This window comes from Pristis pectinata, chromosome 12 (genome assembly GCF_009764475.1).
Source record: "Pristis pectinata isolate sPriPec2 chromosome 12, sPriPec2.1.pri, whole genome shotgun sequence".
Taxonomy (NCBI): Eukaryota; Metazoa; Chordata; class Chondrichthyes; order Rhinopristiformes; family Pristidae; genus Pristis; species Pristis pectinata.
In genome coordinates this window covers 55,972,526-55,986,350 of record NC_067416.1, presented here as the reverse complement: position 1 = coordinate 55,986,350, position 13,825 = coordinate 55,972,526, and the positions used below count along the sequence as shown (strand labels likewise).

Genomic DNA, 13,825 nt, shown 5'->3' with positions numbered 1-13,825 from the left:
TTTGTAAATGACCTGGATGAAAATGTGGATTTTCATTTTAAGTTTGCAGATAAGTTTGCAGATGATGCAAAGATTGGAGGTGTTGTGAATAGTGTATAAGATTGCCAAAGGATACAGTGGAATATAGACCAGTTGTAGATATAGAGAGAGAAATGGCACATGGAGTTTAATCCGACCAAATCTGAGGTGTCGCACTTTGGGAGATCAAATGTAAAGGGACAGTACACTGTTAATGGCAGGACTCTTAAACTACAGAGGTATCATGGGGTTCATGTCCGTAGCTCCTTGACAGTGGCTACACAGGTTACTACGGTGGTAAAGAAGGCATACGGCATGCTTGCCTTTATTAATCGAGGCAATGAGTTCAAGAGTCAGGAAGTTATGTTGCAGCTTCATAGTTAGGCTGCATCTGGAGTGCTGCATTCAATTCTGGTTGCTCCATTATAGGAGCATGTGGAGGCTTTGGGGACGGTGCAGGAGAGGTTTACCAGGATGCTGCCTGGATTAAAGGGCATGTGCTATGAGGAAAGATTAGAAAAACTTGGGTTCTTTTCTCTGGAGCAGTGGAGGCTGAGGGAAGACCTGATAGAAGTTTATGAGCTTCAGAGCGGCATAGACAGAGTAAACAGATGGTATCTTTTTGCCAGGGTCGAAATGTCTATTAGAGGACGTGCATTTAAGGTGAGAGGGGGTACATTCAAAGGAGATGTGCGGGATAAGATGTCTACTTAAATAGTGGTGGATGCCTGGAATATTGTGCCAAGGCTGGTAGGTGAGGGAATTACAATCGGGGCGTTTAGGAGGCTTTTGTATATCGCATGCTGAAGTTTGTGTGGGAATTGAAGGTTGCAGAGGTGGGGAGAAGCATTGTCACAGTAAGACTGGCTTGTTGGGATGTGAAGGGGCTCCAAGCAAAGGATATATTGAATTGTGTTTGTGCTAGGAAATCTGCAGGCTTCCCTCTCACTGTGGTACACAAACCTGTCATTGACTTTGCAGTATGTAAATGTTGCCCAGCCTCGCACCCATCTTGCAGTCCCTGCAGTGAAGCTATTGGTCCCAGTTATGGGAAAGGGATTGAAAACCCAATGGGCAGATCCTTTGTCAGTCACAACGTGCAGCAATATACGACACATTGTTCAACCCTGCGTGTTTCTCGTATTCTACTTCCAAAGAATATAGGCGATACACATTGATGCTCTATCCTGACTTAACATAACCAACGGAAATGTCTCCACTAAAATGCTGAGGTTTTCCATTTCTAATCCACAGAATTGTTTGTCTTTATTCGAAATCCTGGCATTGAAGAGATGTGGATCAACAAGACCCCTATCCTCAAGTGCACTGTCATCTGTAGTGATCCAGGCAAGGTCCATATTTCTTGGCTGGTCAATGGAAAGGACAGAAGTAGGGAAGCTGTGATCCGACAACCGGAAAGGGAAAAGACCCAAAACACAGTGATCAGTGAACTCCGGACCAGTACAGAGGAGTGGTTCAGTGGGGTTGAGTACGTGTGCTCTGCTCGAGAGCCTTCTTCCAAACCAGTATCAGCGCGGACAAGAAGTACCAAAGGTGGGCAATAGACCAGCGATTAAATGGCCAACAATAGTTACCTGAGTAAAACCGTTTTACATTTCCATTGTTTTCTCGTCTGTTCCAGTGGAGACCAAACGTCCCAAGGTCAGACTGCTGCCTCCACCACATGACGGGACCAAGAGTAGGAACACGGCCACCCTCGAGTGTGTGGTCTCTGGATTCTACCCGGACATCATAAACGTCACCTGGGAGAAAGACGGCTCCGTGATCACCTCAAACACCACCAGCGCTGCACCGACTGCTCTGGAGCAGGGGGGCACTTTCAGTGCCAGCCATTTCCTGACTGTGAGTACACAGGAGTGGAAGAAAGGCTCAGTCTTCAGATGTACGGTATCTCATCCCCCCTCCAGCAGCAGTGTCAGCCGGGAGGTGAAGAACATCCAAGGTAGGGTCCTGGGACTCACCCCATTATTGACATTGTTTGCTTTGTGCTATAAACCCTGCCAGACAAGGTCAACACTGAAACGTGGTGCAGCCCTGTTGTGGTTATGTGAGTGATCTGATAATCCAGAAGCGTGGCCAGAGAAATAAATGCATCTCTGAAAATGTTTTCATAACTCGTGGATAATCCAAACCCGTTCACTGGACTGGCCCCCTGGAGATCCCTCATACCCTTCTTCAATATGATCTTTCTCTCTGCCTTTGGCGTGTTCCCAGCCTCTAATAAGTGCCTTAGATGTGACAGAATATCCAGCAGAGCAGCGCTCTCTCTGCTCCTGCATGGGAATAGCCAGCCTGGGCAACGTGCGGAAGCCTCTGGAGGGCGGCTTGAACACACAACATTCTGACAAAGCAGCAGGAAATTTTAGTTGCGCTTATCCAGAACATTAGGATGCACAGGATCCACAGTGATTTGGCCTTTTGGATTGATAGTTGGCTTGCCTTCAGAAGACAGAGGTAGTGGTCAATGCGACTTGTCCTAGCTGGAGGTCCATGACGGGGTTGTTCTGCAGTGACCTGTACTAGAACCTCTGCTGTTTGTAAATGACCTGGATGAAAATATGGATGGGTGGCTCAGTACGTTTGTAGAAGATACAAAGATTGGAGGTGTTGTGAATAGTGTATAAGATTGCCAAAGGATACAGCGGAATATAGACCAGTTGCAGATATGGAGAGAGAAATAGCACATGGAGCTTAATCCGACCAAATCTGAGGTGTTGCACTTTGGGAGATCGAATGTAAAGGGACAGTACACTGTTAATGGCAGGACCCTTAAACTACAGAGGTATCATGGGGTTCATGTCCATAGCTCCTTGACAGTGGCTACACAGGTTACTAGGGTGGTAAAGAAGGCATACGGCATGCTTGCCTTTATTAATCGAGGCAATGAGTTCAAGAGTCAGGAAGTTATGTTGCAGCTTCATAGTTAGGCTGCATCTGGAGTGCTGCATTCAATTCTGGTTGCTCCATTATAGGAGCATGTGGAGGCTTTGGGGACAGTGCAGGAGAGGTTTACCAGGATGCTGCCTGGATTAAAGGGCATGTGCTATGAGGAAAGCTGAGAAAAACTTGGGTTGTTTTCTCTGGAGCAGTGGAGGCTGAGGGAAGACCTGATAGAAGTTTATGAGCTTCAGAGCGGCACAGACAGAGTAAACAGATGGTATCTTTTTGCCATGGTCGAAATGTCCAATATTAGAGGATGTTCATTTAAGGTGAGAGGGGGTACATTCAAAGGAGATGTGCGGGATAAGATGTCTACTTCGATAGTGGTGGATGCCTGGAATGTGCTGCCAAGGCTGGTAGGTGAGGCAATTACGATTAGGGGCGTTTAGGAGGCTCTTATATATCGCATGCTGAAGTTTATGTGGGAAGTGAAGGTTGCAGAGGTGGGGAAAAGCATTGTCACAGTAAGACTGGCTTGTTGGGATGTGAAGGGGCTCCAAGCAAAGGATATATTGAATTGTGTTTGTGCTAGGAAATCTGCAGGCTTCCCTCTCACTGTGGTACACAAACCTGTCATTGACTTTGCAGTATGTAAATGTTGCCCAGCCTCGCACCCATCTTGCAGTCCCTGTTGTGAACCTATTGGTCGCAGTTATGGGAAAGTGATTGAAAACCCAATGGTCAGGTCCTTTGTCAGTCACAGCGTGCAGCGATATACGACACATTGTTCAACCCTGGGTGATTCTCTTATTCTACTTTCAATGAATATAGGCGATACATGTTGTTGTTCTGTCCTGACTTAACGTAACCAACGGAAAAGTCTCCACTAAAATTCTGAAGTTTTCCATTTCTAATCCACAGAATTGTTTGTCTTTATTCGAAATCCTGGCATTGAAGAGATGTGGATCAACAAGACCACTATCCTGAAGTGCACTGTTATCTGTAGTGATCCAGGCAAGGTCCAAATTTCTTGGCTGGTCGATGGAAAGGACAGAAGTACAGAAGCTGTGATCCAACAACTGGAAAGGGAAGAGACCCAAAGCACAGTGATCAGTGAACTCCGGACCAGTACAGAGGAGTGGTTCAGTGGGGTTGAGTACGTGTGCTCTGCTCGAGAGCCTTCTTCCAAACCAGTGTCAGTGCAGACAAAAAGTACCAAAGGTGGGCAATAGATCAGCGATTAAATGGCCAACAATGGTTACCTGGGTAAAACTGTTTTACATTTCCATTGTTTGCTCGTCTGTTCCAGTGGAGATGAAACGTCCCAAGGTCAGACTGCTGCCTCCACCGCACGAAGGGACCAAGAGTAGGAACACGGCCACCCTCGAGTGTGTGGTCTCTGGATTCTACCCGGACATCATAAACGTCACCTGGGAGAAAGTCGGCTCTGTGCTCACCTCAAACACCACCAGCGCTGCACCGACTGCTCTGGAGCAGGGGGGCACTTTCAGTGCCAGCCATTTCCTGACTGTGAGTACAGAGGAGTGGCAGAAGGGCTCAGTCTTCAGATGTACAGTATCTCATCCCCCCTCCAACAGCAGTGTCAGCCGGGAGGTGAAGAACATCCAAGGTAGGGTCCTGTGACTCACCCCATAATTGACATTGATTGCTTTGTCCTACAAACTCTGCCAGACAAGGTCAACACTGAAACATGGTGCAGCTCTGTTGCGGTTATGTGAGTGATCTGATAATCCAGAAGCCTGACCCTAGTTCCATCCCTAACTCCATCCAACATCTCGGCATTTGCCTCCGGCGAGGACTGAAGTTTATCAGCCTGTCCAAAACCCTTTTGATTTTTAGTTGTTTGAACTATTTCAAACAAGCTTTTGGCACTGCCTGTTTTCTTTCTTCTTCTTCAGGAGGGAACAATTTGCTCTTGCATGACCAGGCTTCTTACAGTAATAACAATTACAATCAGCAGGTTTCTCCGATACTTCCTTCCGATTATCCTTCCCCTTTGTACTACTTCCCAATTTAATTTCTGATTTACCTCGATTATCCCTATAACTCTTTTGGAAGGTCTTAGTTTCAAAACTAAGTCCCAACTTAGACTAATGGGTTAAAGCAAACTCATATGCTAACTTAGCATTTTCTTGCAAAGTTGCCACTTCCTTCTCATTTAAATAAGTTTTTAAGTCACTCTGGACACACCTTTTAAATTCTTCTACCAACATCAACTCTTTCAGTCTGTTATAATCCTCATTTATACTTTTAGACATGCACCATCGTTCAAAACACACACTCTTTTCATTAGCAAATTCCATACAAGTCTGGTTCACAGATTTCTTCAGATCCCTAAACTTTTGTCTATAAGCTTCAGGAACCAATTCGTAGGCTTTAAGCACAGCCTGTTTTCCTGTCTCGTAGTTAGTTGCTTCACTAACAGATAGGGCAGGATAAGCTTGTTGAGCTTTACCTTCACACTTTGCAACATAAGAGACCAACTATCAAGTGGCCACTTTGAACTCTGAGCAACTTTTTCAAAATGTTGTTAATACTGATGAACCTGATCCTCCTCAAAAGGAGGGACTAATCGAACCTCCCTACTGGCCATAAAGTTACCACCAGGACCAGAAACAGAACCCCCACGATGCAGTATTTCTAACATGCTGTCGCTGTTTCTCCCGTTCCTCCCTATCTATCTCCATCCTCCTGTGTTCCATCTCTAATCTCCTTTGTTCTATTGCTATCTCTAACTTCCTTCATTCAAATTGCATCTGAGCCAGCTGTACCTGGGAATCAGAGATCTCTGGTTTACTCTCAGGAAACTGTTCTAGCTTAGTCTCCTCAAACAGCCCTTCATTCACATAACACACAGCTATCAGTCTCCGAATATCTGCCTTTTTCATAGGCAGCTTTGCTGCTTCAATTTTTAACTTTTTAGCAATGCTCAACAACTCTGCCTTCCTCGCCCACTGCAATTCCTCAGATGTTGGCGAGTCCAAAAATGCATCAACATCCATTGTTGCTGGTTTCCACACCCACAAGCCAATCAAAAAGAAATTTATCAGGCAGATCAACAATCAGTCGTTCAATAAGCCCCAATTTCTTTCAAGCCCAGACCTCTCGTGTCAGTCTTGATCCCAGATCACTCTCGTCAATCTTGGATCTATCCCAGACGAGCCCCCAATTTTGTTACGTACAAGCAACAATAGAAACACAACAAGCCAGGTTTCCACGTTAAAATCTTTGTATTAATAACTACTTGTAATAATAAGAGAAAAGAAACCGTTAGATATTAGATATTGATCAAAATAAACCAAAGTGTGTGTGTTGCTAGTTCCCAAACCACCCAGTCTAGAAATAGTTCTCAAAGTTTTATGATGGTAAACCAGTTCAGATGAGCAAGTCATGAAGCAAAACGATGAGCAAAGGCTTCTGAAAACCATGTTAGAATGCAGAGAGAAGGTGTTTACGAATTCCACAAGTTCCACGATGGAACCAATATGACGCTTCAATCACCGAAGATCTCCATTGCTTTGTTCCGAAGTATCTGCCACACCGAGGGCACTCGATACGTTGCCACCCACAGATATACCTGTTTTCCTGTCCAGGTTAATGACAAAGTAGACTCCACAGATTGTTCCAAATATCCATACATGGATTGAAAAGTGACGGTCACAACGATTGTGCTTCACCCATAGATACAGAGACTGGCAGTCAGTGCTACCAAGTCTCTCTGTCTGTCGCTCTCTCGCTCTCTCTCCTGATGTCTGTTGCTGGGTTCGACAATCACCTCACAGATATATCTGCAGTTCCCAGCACTTCAATGAATCCACCTTAAGACACCTGCAGCATTCCAGTTATAGAATCTCCCACTAGTAGCAGTCAGACAAAGCCACACACACTACCATTCAGGCATCTTAAAGTGACACTCATCAAGTTGCAACCTGGGCACGTAACATGGGGTTCATGTCCATAGCTCCTTAAAAGTGGCTACACAGGTTACTAGGGTGGTAAAGAAGGCATACGGCATGCTTGCCTTTATTAATCGAGGCAATGAGTTCAAGAGTCAGGAAGTTATGTTGCAGCTTCATATTTAGGCTGCATCTGGAGTGCTGCATTCAGTTCTGGTTGCTCCATTATAGGAGCATGTGGAGGCTTTGGGGACGGTGCAGGAGAGGTTTACCAGGATGCTGCCTGGATTAAAGGGCATGTGCTATGAGGAAAGATTAGAAAAACTTGGGTTGTTTTCTCTGGAGCAGTGGAGGCTGAGGGAAGACCTGATAGAAGTTTACAAGCTTCAGAGAGGCATAGATAGAGTAGACTGATGGTATCTTTTTGCCAGGGTCGAAATGTCTAATATTAGAGGACGTGCATCTAAAGTGAGAGGGGGTAAATTCCAAGGAGATGTGTGGGTTAAGATGTCTACTTAGATAGTGGTGGATGCCTGGAATGTGCTGCCAAGGCTGGTAGTGGAGGCATTTATGATAGAGGCATTTAGGAGGCTGTTATATATCGCATGCTGAAGCTTGTGTGGGAGGTGAAGGTTGCAGAGGTGGGGAGAAGCATTGTCACAGTAAGACTGGCTTGTTGGGATGTGAAGGGGCTCCAAGCAAAGGATATATTGAATTGTGTTTGTGCTAGGAAATCTGCAGGCTTCCCTCTCACTGTGGTACACAAACCTGTCATTGACTTTGCGGTATGTAAATGTTGCTCAGCCTCACACCCATCTTGCAGTCCCTGCAGTGAACCTATTGGTCACAGTTATGGGAAAGGGATTGAAAACCCAGTGGGCAGGTCCTTTGTCAGTCACAACCTGCAGCAACATACGACACATTGTTCAACCCTGCGTGTTTCTCATTCTACTTCCAAAGAATATAGGCGATACACGTTGATGCTCTGTCCTGACTTAACATAACCAACGGAAAAGCCTCCACTAAAATTCTGAAGTTTTCCATTTCTAATCCACAGAATTGTTTGTCTTTATTCAAAATCCTGGCATTGAAGAGATGTGGATCAACAAGACCACTATCCTGAAGTGCACTGTTATCTGTAGTGATCCAGGCAAGGTCCACATTTCTTGGCTGGTCAATGGGAAGGACAGAAGTAGGGAAGCTGTGATCCGACAACCGGAGAGGGAAGGGACCCAAAACACAGTGATCAGTGAACTCCGGACCAGTATAGAGGAGTGGTTCAGTGGGGTTGAGTACGTGTGCTCTGCTCGAGAGCCTTCTTCCAAACCAGTGTCAGCGCAGACAAGAAGTACCAAAGGTGGGCAATTGATCAGCAAATAAATCGCAAACGTTAGTTACCTGAGTAAAACCGTTTTACATTTCCATTATTTGCTCGTCTATTCCAGTGGAGACCAAACGTCCCAAGGTCAGACTGCTGCCTCCACCACACGACGGGACCAAGAGTAGGAACACGGCCACCCTCGAGTGTGTGGTCTCCGGATTCTACCCAGACCGCATTGACATTACCTGGGAGAAAGACGGCTCCCTGATCACCTCAAACACCACCAGCGCTGCACCAACTGCTCTGGAGCAGGGGGGCACTTTCAGTGCCAGCCATTTCCTGACTGTGAGTACAGAGGAGTGGAAGAAAGGCTCAGTCTTCAGATGTACGGTATCTCATCCCCCCTCCAACAGCAGTGTCAGCCGGGAGGTGAAGAACATCCAAGGTAGGGCCCTGGGACTCACCCCATTATTGACATTGTTTGCTTTGTGCTATAAACCCTGCCAGACAAGGTCAACACTGAAACATGGTGCAGCCCTGTTGTAGTTATGTGAGTGAAATGATAATCCAGAAGCCTGACCATAGAAATAATTGCATCTCTGAAAATGTTGTCATAACTTGAGGACAATCCAAACCATTTCACTGGACCGGCAGCCTGGAGATCTCTGATACCCTTCTTCAATATGGTCTTTCTCTCTGCATTTGGCGTAATCCCAGCCTCTAATTCGTGGCCTCGTTGTGACAGAATTTCCATCAGAGCAGCGCTCTCTGCTCCTGTGTGGAAACAGCCAGCCTGGATAATGTGCGGAAGCCTCTGGAGGGTGGCTTGAATACGTAACATTCTGACAAAGCAGCTGAAGAATCTAGTTACACTTTATGAAGTAAAAATGGATTTAAATGATTGGTATAAAATCAGTATATTGCCGCTGCTCACATTTTGAACTATGACGGAAAAGTGCAGGAAGATCTTTGACCTGAAACGTTAACTCTATTTCCCTCTCCACAGATGCAGCCTGAAATAGTGGCATCACTTTCTCCTGTGTGGTGGGACATCAGTCGATCACAACCAATCTGTTCAGAAGGATCAATAAATCTCACAGCAAAGCCACCCTGGTCAATCTCTCACTTGTTCTGACCACTAGTTTTAAATCTTGTGTATAATCCCTCATGATTCAATCTATAAAGTGCTTATTTTATTAGTTTTATGAATATTAACTGACCCGGAGGATGGTTTGGGTCACTAATCTCCTGACACTTAAAACATGATGAAAATCTGGACCTTGAGAATAAAATTCGATTGAGGGATCAAATTAAGCAACTGACATGATTCACCACAAATCTATGAGCAGCTGGAAACCCTTCAAACCTTTTCTCTGCCATATTTGAACAGATTTCAATGCTGTATAGGATTGCACATGGTATTGAATCTATTTATGTGTTAATTTACCAATCCATGTTCAATAAATATGACATGAAAATGTTTTGGTTGTGAGTGTCCCTTGCTGTTGTGTTTTGGGAGACACTAAGTGAGTAACTTAAAACACAAGAAGGACAAGGAGGGTAGTGAGATTAGGGTGATGCATGCCAATGTGCTGGGGCATTTTGAGAATAAGAAGGAGGTGGTGTTGAGTCTTTTGAAGAGCATTAAGGTGGATAAGTCCCCAGGGCCTGATGGAATATATCCCAGGTTTTTGAAAGAGGGAAGAGAGGAGATTGCTGGGGCCATGACAAAGATCCTTGTATGCTTACTTGCAACAGGTGAGGTCCCAGAAGACTGGAGAGTAGCCAATGTTGTTCCTTTGAAATAGGAATAATCTAGGAAATTATAGGCCAGTGAGTCTCACATCAGTGGTAGGGAAACTGCTGGAAAGGATTCCTAGGGATAGGATTTACACGCATTTGGAAAAACATGGCAGCATCCTGGTAAACCTCTTCTGCACCCTTTCCAAAGCCTCCACATCCTCCTTATAATGGGGTGAACAGAATTGCACAGAATACTCCAAATGTGGCCTAGCTAAAGTTTTATAAACATGACTCCCTGACTCTTATACTCAATTCCCTGACCAATGAAGGGTGCAGAAGAGGTTTACCAGGATGCTGCCTGGATTAGAAGATATGAGCTGTAAGAAGAGGTTTGACAAACTTGGGTTGTTTTCCCTGGAGCGTCAGGAGGCCGAGGGGAAACTTCACAGAAGTTTATAAAATTATGAGAGGCATAAATAAGTGGACAGTCAGAATCTTTTTTCCCAGGGTAGAAATGTCAATTACAAGAGGACATGCATTTAGGGTGAGGCGGCAGGAGAAGTTTAGAGGAGATGTGTGTGGCAAGTTTTTTTTTAACCAGAGCGGTAGGTGTGTGGAACAAGTTGCCAGGGGTACTGGTGGAAACAGATACGATGGTGGCGTTTAAGAGGCTGTTAGATAGACACATGAACATGCAGGGAATGGAGGGATATGGATCGTGTACAGGCAGAAGAGATGTAGTTTAATTCTGCATCATGTTTGGTGCAGACATTGTGGGCTGAAGGGTCTGTTCCTGTGCTGGACTGTTCTCTTTCTATGAGGCATGGTAAGCTCATCACCTACCACGCCTCGTAGAACAGGGAGAAATAGGTGACTTTGGATCTGTGGTGTCCAAAGCTTCCTCCATTGGGTGTCCCCACACCGTGCCTGGATCTGTTGACGACTGATGGACAGAGATTGTTTGCGATCATTAGCCAACAACTCCATTATCACTGTGTCACGTGACAGAAGGTGAACGGATTGCACCACGGTCTTTCCTCGTCTAAATCTCACAATGTACTCCAAGCAAGCTCCCACATAGCAAATCGGATCTGGTCAGATCTTCCATGTTTAGCTGTCTGTTGCACGATAAATACTGGCTCAGGATACCAAGGAGAACTCTCCTATTGTTCTGTATAAAATTGTGAGGGGAGGGGTGAGGTAGGAGCTGTCAGGTGAGAGGTGGAAACAAGTGAGGAGTGGGATGATGGGCAGATGGAGCCAGGTAGGGGAGGGGAGGATGGAGATTAAGTCAGAGGCTGGAAGGTCAAAAGTAGAGACAGCAAAGGGCTACAGATTCTGGAATCTGCAAAGTAAGGAAGGTGATGTGGAATCAGATAGGAGAGGGATGATGGGCAAACGGAACCAGTGAGGGAGGGGATAGGTGACCCAGTGGATTGTGTGTGGGTGATAGGTAGATAGAAGCAGGCAGGGAAGAGGAAAGAAACTGGGTAATGGGAGGCTGGGGGCAGGGTTGGAAGGGAGGCTGGGGGCAGGGTTGGAAGGAAGACTGGTGGTTGAGAGAACCTGGGTACATCATAAGGAGAGAGAAAGAATCAAAGAGGGTGTGGGTTACCTGAAATTGGAAAAATCGCTGTTCATACCATTCAACTGTAGACCACCCAGGCAGAATATGAGGTACCGTCCTTATAAACCACTGCCCCCCCCCAACCCTGTTACCCATTTTCTTTCCCTTTCCCCACTTGGTTTCATCTGCCCATCATGTGTACCCCTTCTCACCTGGATCCACCTATCACCTGTCAGCTCCTGCCTCAACCCACCCCCTCACCTCTTCTTACTGGCCATCTCCCCTCTAAACTCTTAGCCCTGATGCAGGGTTTTGATCTGAAACATCGACTATCCTTCTGTCTGCACAGATGATACCTGACCCACTGAGCTCCTGCAGCAGGTTGTTTCTTGCTCCAGATTCCAGCATCTGCAGCCTCTTGTGTCTCCTTCTTCCAGTTGTGTCAGGGGATGACTGAGATCAACCTGAAAAGCCTCTGCTTGAAGCCTCATCTCATCCCAACGACACCACCTCTGGTGGTGGATCTGACCCTCAGGACTTCTCTGGAGTGTTGGTCTTGATAATAGCTGCAAGGCCCTGGAGAGAAATTCAAACCCACAACCTCTGACCAAGAGGTGACATTGTGAACCACTCAGCCACACATGACATCTGTGTCAAACAAGGGGGATCAATGTCCTCAGTCACCTTGCTGCTGCTCACGTGTGAGGCTGAATAAAAGAAACGTCTCAGTGTTGGGAACTGTTCTATTCCAATGGTACATTTAAATCTCTGTCTCTCAGGACTTCTCACCTGCTTTTATCAGCAACTTAGTTTGTTATTTGTTTGCACGTAACTGAAAAATGAAAACAGTGACTGAGAAACAGAGACACAAGAAATACAAACAGGTACAAAAGATGAAATGGGAACCAGACAGACAGAGAAATAGTGGGTGAGTAAGTCAAAGGGAAGGCAGTGGGACAGACTCCAAGACTACAGCAGGAAGAATCAGACAGACCAAGAAAGAGACAGGGAGGCCACCTAATGGTTCACTGGCCTCAGTGCCACTCCTTCAGAAACCCACACCCCTCATCCCTGTGTTATCCAGCACAGATCTTTTAAAGTTATGTCGCATCTTGTGAACCCCAATGAACCTTTGAAGGAGGCAATGAAAATAGGAGAGATAGGAATTAATTTATATCAATTTCTTGAAGGTATTTGTGAAAGTTCCTCTTAAGAGACTGTTAGCCACAGTTACTGTTTATGGAACTGAAAACAAATTGTGGTATGGTTCAGAAATTGGCGGAATGATAGGGATGGACAGAAGAGAGGATGGGTCCTGAACCCAGCAGGATGTGATAATGAGCAGTGTCCAGAAATGATCTTTGTTGTGGCCACAACTATTTAATGAGTTTATGAATGACTGAAAGCATGGGATACAAATCCATGAGTTTCCAGCAACAGAAAAGCAGGTGCTGTTATAAGAGGTGTGGCAGGAATGTTTAAAGTGTCGAGGTGGCAATAGATGAAGTGAACGGGACAACTGCAATAACGTGAGATCTTTATAGGGTCAGGTAGCTTCCACCAGCTTCTGTTTTCTAGTTTTCTTATATTCTCGTGGCCCGCAGATCTTTAAGGTTTGTGTGATCTCATCCCTTGAGGATCCTACAAACACAATGTAGATATTGGGAGATGCGCGCAGCTCCCATTTTCCAGGCACAGGGAATGAGGGTGAAAATGTCTCGAATCTCAAATCTCCCTGTTCCAGGCAAACCCTCCATGCTTTTGTATGGGATGCATACCAATGTCCCAGTACCTGATTTATCTTAACTGGCACTCGGGGATGGGGCTGCGCATTAGTGTAACTATTAGGAAGATAAGAGTGAGGTGAAGTGATTGGTCTTGAATGTAATTGGGGATCCAGTTTTATTACAACCTGTTTAGCAGATTTAAGTTCAGCCCACAGCATCCACTGGCTTCCAAACCTAACAACAGGAAGCAACAACTAACCCCTTCAGACTCCTCACTATTCCTTGCCCATTTATTTCTGAACACTGTTGGTTCAGTGTGACTCAGATCCCAGACGCACAGCTTGACCAGATCCCTCTTCTGGTCTGACTCCTGTTTACAACAACAGGAATCCCCTTTTTCTCGTCCAGAGTGTGTGGGGCAGGAGGTAGTGAAGGTGGAAGGGGGAGCTGGGTGACTGCCATCAAAGGAGTTGGGGAACTCTTTCATAAAGTTGCAGATGGGTTCATTTGTCAACAGGAATACAGTATTCCCAAATTCAGGAGGTGTTTGGTTAAATTCCACCCAAAGGTTAACACAATCAAGCACTGCTTCTGGAGTACTTCCAGCATTTTCCCACAATAAGGGAAATTG

At 45.6% G+C, this 13,825-nt stretch overlaps 1 protein-coding gene across 1 annotated transcript in view; it reads left to right on the top strand.

The window, feature by feature from the left end:
• Window positions 1–9,584, top strand: part of LOC127576520 (titin-like) — a 52,317-nt gene extending 42,733 nt beyond the window's left edge. The window contains exons 13-19 of the mRNA XM_052026997.1: window positions 1,273–1,572; window positions 1,661–1,981; window positions 3,841–4,140; window positions 4,229–4,549; window positions 7,894–8,193; window positions 8,282–8,602; window positions 9,164–9,584. Coding sequence (XP_051882957.1) covers window positions 1,273–1,572; window positions 1,661–1,981; window positions 3,841–4,140; window positions 4,229–4,549; window positions 7,894–8,193; window positions 8,282–8,602; window positions 9,164–9,174 — 1,874 coding nt within the window. The 3' untranslated portion in view covers window positions 9,175–9,584. The remainder of the gene's footprint in view (window positions 1–1,272; window positions 1,573–1,660; window positions 1,982–3,840; window positions 4,141–4,228; window positions 4,550–7,893; window positions 8,194–8,281; window positions 8,603–9,163) is intronic.
• Window positions 9,585–13,825: the final 4,241 nt, after the last annotated feature.